At 47.7% G+C, this 8,973-nt stretch overlaps 1 protein-coding gene across 1 annotated transcript in view; it reads right to left on the minus strand.

Annotated features, from left to right (window-relative positions):
- BAIAP2L2 (BAI1 associated protein 2 like 2) overlaps positions 1 to 8,973 on the minus strand; it is a 31,481-nt gene that overhangs the window by 20,253 nt on the left and 2,255 nt on the right. The window contains exons 2-3 of the mRNA XM_011354449.2: positions 8,867 to 8,953; positions 8,379 to 8,440 (exon numbers count right to left, since the gene is read on the minus strand). Of these exons, the coding sequence (XP_011352751.1) occupies positions 8,379 to 8,440; positions 8,867 to 8,953 (149 nt within the window). The remainder of the gene's footprint in view (positions 1 to 8,378; positions 8,441 to 8,866; positions 8,954 to 8,973) is intronic.

Genomic DNA, 8,973 nt, shown 5'->3' on the forward strand with positions numbered 1-8,973 from the left:
GATGCTCTCTGCGGTCCGGCCCTACGAACCTGATGAGCTTTGATTCTGTGGGCCTCAGTGGTCACCTGGCACATCCCCCTTGTGTGCCCTATCAGCGTTCGGTGTTCCCTGGGTCACTCTGAATTGCTGGGGTGTCAGACCTAAATCCTTCCAGCCTCACCCTGTTCTTGAGTTCAGGTTGCACAGGGAGCAAAGAGGAGCGTTTCTCGTCCCACTGACACTCTCAGGAGGCCCCTTCCACCTCTGCTCAGCCTTTTCTGTCTGCGCGGCCTTTGCCCTCGGCAGCACCTGCTCAAGAACCTTCCTTGAATCCTGCCTCCTGCCCTGGGGGTCCCCAGCTGTGCTGCGGGAGCTCTGAGCCTTAGGGTAGGGCATCACCCAGAAAAGAAATGCTGGTAATTTCCTTCTAATATGCAGGAAAAAACCAGTAAATTATAAAAGTTCTGAATTGTAAGTTCTGAAGTCTCGGTAACTATTGGTCTGTAAGGGGGCCACGCCCTGAGGTGTGTGTGTGTGTGTGTGTGTGTGTGTGTGTGTGTGTGTGTGTGTGTGTGAGGGGGTGTTAGTGTTATGAGTTGCCCTGAGTCCACATTTCTGCCTGATGGGGGCCCTTTTCTGCTGGATCCAGTAGGATGTGAGGCTTCCCCAACCTGCACCCCCAGGGGCCTCCCAGAGCCTTACCCTCCTCCTGGTCCTGCCCTCCACTGAAGAGACAGTGGGGATTTCTGCTTGAACACAGAACATGTGCTCCTGAAAATCCCCACGTCCTGCAATATATCGGATAGACAGCACTTATGGCGATGCGGGGCTGGGGCAGACCCTCCAAACCCAGGCACTAATAAAAGTGGAGAACGGTGCCTGGGGAGATGAACTTGAACCCCACAGAAGGCCACAGAAAATATTTCGAATGTGCAAAACCAACAGGACATGCTGGCAACGCCTTAATTACCGCAGAGCTGGCCTGCTGAGGTGATGAGGGAAGACACGGGGCTGTCACAAAGGTGGGTATGGGAGGCAGTGGTGACACCTGCCTGCAGCTGAGAGCTCTGGGGGGCTGGGAGCATTCTCCCCAGGGAGGCCTGGGTGCAGGAGCTCTTTTAAAATGTCCTTAAAATACTGACAGCAGACAGGTTGGGGGCTTTCTTCGTCCCTCTTAATTCTGTTTCCCCCACCCCACTGCTCTTGCCTGGATACTTCGCTAATGAACAAGCCACTTTCCATGTCATACAATGTCACTCCTTCTGCTTCCGGTCACATATGAGCAGAGTCACACTACGGAAACGTGTGTGTGAGAAAGCAGGATTGTAATCCTTCACACTGCCACAGCCTGCCAGTGGGGCAGAGGACACAGACCCAGGATGTCCCAATCAAATGGGGCATAGACACCACTGGGTCAATGGAAAGTCTTCATCAAGCTCTCAAAGAAATGGATCTATGAAGAGGTTAATACGTGAAGCGGACTTTGAGCTCTTGTGGGAGGTTCAGAGGACTGCCTATAATCAGCAGGTGGTTTCTGGAATAAGGAAGTCACAACCACAGGGCAGGCTGAGGAACTCCTAGCAGGTCAGGACAGAGACCGCCCGCCCCTGCTCCCCTCTCCTGGGCACACACTTCATCAGTGGAGCTCGTGTGCTCCTCAGCACAGATGCCGAGGGCAGCCCCACTGTTGAAAACATGCACTGTAAGCTCTATGTATTGAGTTATGCCAGTAATTCAAGAAATATCTGTGCATCCACATAGGAAAATCCCCCTGACAGAACTGTCTCTGTGAGCTGACCCCACCTCCTGTCCTCTCATTGGCTCTTGAATTTCCCCCAGTCAGGCCATGCCCCACCATGCTAACGCAGTGTTTTTGTCGAAGTCACCAAGTCTCCACACTGCTAAGTCAATTCTCAGGGCTTATCTGCCTTATCTTGTCATCATCATTCAACACTCTCTCCTCCTGACACACCTTCTTCCCCTAGTTTCTAGCCCAGAACCCTCTCCTGGTTTCCCTTGCAGTCCCCTGGCTGCTGCATCTCCATCCTTTACTGATTCTCCCACTATTCCTTGACCCTTTAAGGTTGGGTTGACCCAGGGCTCAGGCTTTGGGCCTCTTTCCTTCCTTATCTACACCCGCTCCCTCAGTGAGCTCATGCAATCCATATGCTCACGACTCCCAGATGTATATGCCAGCACAGATCTCCCCTCCAAACTCTAATCGCATACATATAACTGATGTTTCTGCCTCTCCAACTGGTTTTCTGATATCCATCTCATATTGACCATGTGCAAAACTGAGCCCCTGATCTCTCCCCTCCATCCAAACTGCTCCACACTCAATTTTTCCCTCCTCAGCTAATGGCAATTTCACCTTCTTAAATGGTCAGGCTAAAACCTTGGAGTTACATTGACTTTTCTTTTGCAACTGACATCCAATCCATCAGAAAATCTTATTGAGTCTACGTTCTTCTCAACACCACTTGCTGCCACCCTTTCTCAAGCTACATCATCCCTCTCCTAGATTATTTCAATAGCCTCCTAATTGGTCTTCCTGATTCTGCTTTTGCCATCCACTGCCGATATTTTATTCTCAGCACAGGAGCCAGAGTGACCCTACTAAAATATTAGTCAAACAATGAACAAGTGGAAATGAAATTTTAAAATGCCATTTACAAATGGCTTCAAAAAACATCAAATACCCAGATATAAATCTATCAAAATGTGTGCAAGACTGCTACACTGAAAATAACAAAAACAGTGTGCTGAGAAATAAATAAATAGAGAGGTATACCATGTTCATGGATCAGAAGACTCAATATTGTTAAGATGATTACTAATTTATAGATGAATGCAGTCCTTATCAAAATCCCATCAGGCTTTCTTAAAGAAATTGACAAGATGATTCTATAATTTATATGGAAATTCAGGGGATCTTGTATGGACTAAATGATTTTGAAAAAGAACAAAATTCTTAGACTTAATTATAGTAATTAATACAATTATAGTCATTAATACAGGCAAAATTAATCTCTAAAGATAGCAACCAGAAAGTGGTTGCCTCTGGAGTGGGGCTGACTTAAAAAGGACACAAGGAAACTTCACAGGCTGATGGCAATGTTCCGAATCTTATTTAGCATGATGGTTACATGGTGTATACAGTCCTCGAAACTCATCAAACCCAACACTTAAGAATTGGGCATTTTATTGTATGTAAATTTTACCTTAATAAAAACTAATTTCATATAAAAATGACTAACAGAAAACCTTTAAGTTAAATCCAATAGAAAGTTATTAGGAGAAAAGCAAATAAGGAACAGAGTGACATTCCTACCATGAAACCACACCAGAAGGCCCACGAAGGAGAAGAAAATTGTAATCTATGGTTTAGAAGTGAACTAAAAGACATTAAAAAAAATGATACAAGACAGGAATGAAACAACATAGATATAAATTAGAAAAATTCAGGAAAGAATTAGAAACTTGAAAAGAAAAACAGAAGTTCAGTAATAAAGGCAAAACTATATGAAATACAAGAATAATAAACGCAATAAAGAATACCTGAAGAAAAATATAAAAGAAAAAGAAAAAAATTAAATAAAGAAACGCAGAAATATGGAGAGATTATTTTTTGGGTGAAAGTGACGAAAATGTTCTAAAATTAGATAGTGGGGATAATTTTAAAACCATAAATATGCTAAAACTCTCTGAATAATACATTTTGAAAGGGTGAATTTTATGGTATGTGAATTATATCTTAGTAAAGCTGATGTACATATACATCTATATCAATCTGTATCTATATAGCTCGATGACTATTTGTGTCTATATCTATGTGAGGGCTTCTATTATGAGCTCCATTTCCACTCCAGATATTAAATCATAATATTTAGAAGTGGAGGAAAAAAGAAATAAAAATGTAAAAATACCCAAGAGGAAGAGACAGATATTAAAAATAGGCTATGAAGACCTAAATACAGATAACAGGAATTCCTGAAGAAGAAATGCAAAGAAAAGGAACAAAAAAATTTCAAAAACTGTAATTCAAGACTTTTCCTGAAACTAAAAAAAAGATTTGAAACTACATATTAAAAGAGTATATGACATAACTGAGAATATTGACCCAGACCAACAAATACCAAGACATATTCTTGAAAAATTACTAGACTTAAGAAAAAGAAATCAATTTAAAAATCATTGGGCATCTACACACACACACACACACACAAAAGAGCAAGTGATTTATAATGGAAAAGGTAGATAATCATACTTTTCAATAGCAATGTTTAATGTTCTACGTTAGAAAAAACATATTTAAGATAATCAAACAGAAAGAAAGAAAAGAAGGAAAGAAGGAAGGAAGGGAGGAAGGGAAAGAAAGAAAGTCAGCTAAGGAATTTATATCCAGTGAAACTGACTTTCCAATGTGAGAACAAACTATTATCATCACGTCAGAACTCAGAAAACATTCCCATGAGCCCTTCCTGTGGGGTCTGTTAGAGAACAAGCATCAGACACTAAAACGACAAGCGAGACATGGACCCAAGCTCAGCGGTGAACGTTAACTATGCAGCTACTTGTAAACGGAGGTCAGTGAGGGCTAAGGGGCGCGGCCAGGAGAGTAACGGCTCTACATCTGACCAGGGAGACATATATAGTGCAATGACTTTAGAAGTGGGACAGAATGCAGAGAACAAATGCACAACGATGTCGGAAACCATGTTGGAGGTGGCAGAGTTAGCAAGTCATTCATTGTTCGGAGACAAGTGTGTGTGTGATGAGACATATAGCGAGTGGGTCATTATGGGATGTTCCGGTGATTTTACTCTCTTTATCTTTGAGAATCAGGGTTCCTGATGTGGAAAAAAGAAGATGCTAGTGTAATACAGGAGAGAAGTAAAAATCCTGCGGTGCTGAATCTGAATGGAAAGTGTCAGTATAAACTCAGGAAATACGTCCCCTTTAAATATGTCCAGTCATGTATCTGTCGTATGTACCCGTGTATGTATCTATGTGTATATAAGTGCATATGTATTATACAAACATATGTATGTATGTCATGCAGCACTGGCCACTGTAAAGGCCTGAAAACAATGATCGATCCAGTATCAATGAATATCTTTAGTGTCCAGATGATGGTCTTAAAATACCCCTTGTCACTAAAAACAAAAAACGAAAACAAGACTTCATGGACAAAAGGCTGATTCCATGTCTAGAGCAGCAAAGTACCAGATGAGAATGGATGATGCTGTCAGACGGGACAGTAGGGAAGCTGTCCAAACTACTAGGGTCGTTCCAAAAGGACTCGAGCCGGACTGAAGAGGCTTCTACTAGCCAAAGAGGGGGCATTTTCAACTGTAAAGAAAGACAAGAATTGCGAAAGATTGAAACACATGAAGTATGTTTAAATCTATGATACTGAGGATACTAAAACATTCCAATAACGATGCTAGTTTGAAAAAGAAATGAAGCCAATTGGTCACCTTCAGAAGATGACGGGGTAAGGAAAATGAGTGCATGAGCCTTTCTTCTGCCTTCCCCGTATGAAACGGGCCACTGGGTAACAAACAGCAGATAAGGAGAGGCAACTTTTCTCGAAATAGTCCAGTTAGTAAGTGCAAAGGCACAGGAATAGCAGTATTTCACAGCTCCCAATGTGTGAATGCATCTGGACACATCGAGCCTCCACGGCAGCAGATGCGACAGGCCTCCCCGTGGAAGAACCCAGCAGCCCCTCTAGTCTCACCCAGGGAATGGAACCTGAGTCTGATTAGGCCTCTGGATCCAGAGGATGGAGGGACGAGCTGAACTGCACCAAGAGTGTGCGATCAGCAACCTCCCAACCAGGAAAACCCAGTCGAAAGGCCCTAGGGCAAGCAACAGACAAGATGTAAGAAAAAGAAAAGGCTGGAAGGAGAATCGGTAGATTAAGAGACTCAAATACATATTGGAAAATAGAGCGAGACCAGACTCTAGTGTCTAGGGATGTATACTTGGGTGATCAACTACGAAGAAACACAAGGAAGTGTCGCACCAGTGGTCACTTTTGGAGGGAGGGAGGCGCTGTGATTTTGATGGGGGCACCTGGAGGGGCTTCTGGGGAGGCTGCAAAGATCTTGACCCGGGCGGTAGGTTCAAGGATGGGTTTGCCTTATCACGATTCATTAAGGTCTAATTTGTTCCGTGAGATTTTCAGTATTTGCATTTTAGGTTATAATGAGAAGTCCAAACCTAAGTCAGATCCTGTGATTCCTTTCCTCGACACCCTGTACTGCTGCCCCCTTCGCCGGAGGAAAGTCCCCTGTCGATGGCTGGTCCCCCGCGCCACATTTGCCCTCGCCGCCTCCACTGCAGCCTCCACTCCAGCCGTGTGGCCTCCTCAAGCCCTCCCACATGCTGCTCCCTCTGCCCGGAACGCCATGGCCTGTGTCTCCCTGGCTCGCTCTTCCCCTCCTTCAGGCTTTTCTTGATGTCACCTGTCTAGTGATGTTTTCCTCGAGCATCTGGTAAAACGCGTGCCCCTCCAGCACGTCCTGTCCCCTTCCCTTGCTCTGTTTTTCTCACGGCCTATTTTGCATCTCGCCTGTCACACTTGTACTCGCTTACTTGTCTTGGCTTTGGTCTGGTTCCCCTCTTGGGGACGGTAGGGATTTTTGTCAGCTGGACTCCCAGTGCCTACAACAGTGCCTGGCACATGGCAGCAAATAGTTGTCACATGAATGAGCCCGAGGGGGAGGTGGCCTCTGGTGTGCTCAGCCCAGTATGGTTCTGGCCGAGGTCCCTGCCTGGCTGTCACAGCCAAGACATTGGTGCCCAGAGATGGCAGCTCTCCTTACAGAGTGGGCCTGGGTGACACTTGTTCTTGTCCAGCCCAGGAGTGCCACAGGTGACAAGGAGAGCCATCAAAAGCAAGGACAGGAAGTCCCAGGCTGCCAGCAAGAGCAGGCTCCACGACTTCCTGCCCAAGCCCCGAGAGGTGCCACACCTTAGAGTGTCTGAGAGACGGGCCCAGAGGGACGCTCTTACCTTGTGTCGGTGGGTGCACGCTTTCTGCTGGTAAAGTTCTTCTCCATTTTGACATGAGAACCAAACCAAGGAGTATTTAATGGTATCTCCCCAAAAGTACCCTGACTTTCAGGGTTCCCTATGCATGTGTTTGAGAACCATGGATTATCACAATTAGTTGTGATAATCACCGTCGGGGCCCACCCCACCTCTCCCACTTTGTCCCTGCTCCCAATCTCTGACTCACGTCTGCCTGACAGATGCCAGGCTCATGCACACGCTTGGCCCACGGCGCCCTCCCTGGGTGCCCGCTCTCTTCCTCCCCCTATGGCCAAGCCCCACCTCCTTTTCAAAGCTGTTCTCCCCTCCCACACTCAGTGAAGCCCTGGTTGGTGCCCGTCCCCATCCCAGGCCTGGGAGCTACGGAGAGCAGATCATGTCCCAGCAGAGTCCCCAGTCTCGGCAGGGGTAGAGACAGGGTCCGTGGTGTCTGCTTATGCATTCACTTCACCCTCACAAGAATCCTACAAGGCAGTTATTAGGATGGTCTCCATTTCCCAGACAGGTAAACTGAGCCTCGGAGAGGTTAAAGAGCTCATCTGAGGTTACAAAGCCAGGAACTGGTGGAGCTGGGCTTTGAACCCAGGTGCTCTGGCAACAGAGCTTGTGTCCTTAACCACCGTGTACTAAGAACAGATGGAAGTATCTGTTGGAGTCAAGAGGGAGGAAGAGGGACTAAGCCAGCGAAGGGGTCGGGGAGGCCTCGCGGAGGAGGGGGTGACTGTGCTGAACAGCAGGGTGGGGGCTTCTAGGCTGAGAGGACAGCATGACAGAAGCCCAACAGTGGGAACGCCAGGCTGTGTCTGGGGAGTTCTATTCATCCGGGTGGCGGGGCTGTGACTGGGGGGTCCCACACGGGGGCTTCTGGGTCAGCAGGACCTGCGATTCCTCCCTGAGGAGGCTGGGTTTGTTCTGTGGGTGGCAGGGGAAGGGTTTTTCCCGTGGAAGGGACAAGGTCACACCATTGGCTGCTCCCCAGGAGAGTGGAGAGCAGGGTGAGAGGTGGGAGGGGCATCTGGGCAACGGTCTCGTCCCTCTCCTGGCTCCTCCACTCACTCTGGAATCTCGGGCGAATGGCTAGATCTGTGAGACTCAGTTTCCTCCTCTGTAAAGTGGGGACAGAGATGGCACGTGGCTGGAGGCTGGAGCAAGACATTACAGATAAATGTGCCCAGCGGAGCCTGGCCTGGCAAGTGCCTGAAAGGTGTTGTTGTCATGTCACTAAGGGCGTCAGGAAATCCTCCCTGAGAAGGGACATGGGAGGATGAGCCTCTGCCCTTCGTAGAATGCATCCCACTCTCCTGAGTCACCCCTCACCCCAGACCAACACTCACCACCACCTCCAGGTCAGAGTTCAAGTGCCGCTGGGTATCTGACATCTGCACCAAGATCTCACCTGGAGGCACAGAGAACAACTTGGATGGGGGGAGCCTGCCCCTCCCTCCCCCGTCCACCCTCTTCTCTGCCTGAGGACCTGCCTGAGGCTGGATTTTGGGACCAAAGTCCGGGGATTTGCATAGGGCTCTGGACTCTGGCAGCACCTATCCCAGCCCTATAGGGAGTGGTGGGGAGCGGCTTGGGCTCCAGAAGAGTCTGAACTCTAGGCCCTGAGCTGCAAGGGCTTTGTCTTTGGGGGACTTCCTGAAAGGGCAAGACTATAAAAGAGACCCCTCTGGGACCTAAGAATGGGGAGCAAGGCAGGTTCCGGGGCCTGAGGGGAGGCATCGGGGGGCAGACAGAGCAGCCTGGAGCCAGGACAGCAAAAGGAGGCCTGGCGTGCAGGTGGCACTAAGAGGATATAGTGGAAGGGGGAGCCCCTCACCCAGAATCTGTGAAGTGGAGCTCTGCAGAGCCTGCTCCCCGATCTTCTGGATGGCTCTGAAGTACACTTCAGCCGCCTCGGACAGAGCTGCATGAGGAGAAGAAATG

The sequence above is a fragment of the Pteropus vampyrus genome, unplaced genomic scaffold (assembly GCF_000151845.1).
Source record: "Pteropus vampyrus isolate Shadow unplaced genomic scaffold, Pvam_2.0 Scaffold16, whole genome shotgun sequence".
In the NCBI taxonomy this organism is placed as follows: domain Eukaryota; kingdom Metazoa; phylum Chordata; class Mammalia; order Chiroptera; family Pteropodidae; genus Pteropus; species Pteropus vampyrus.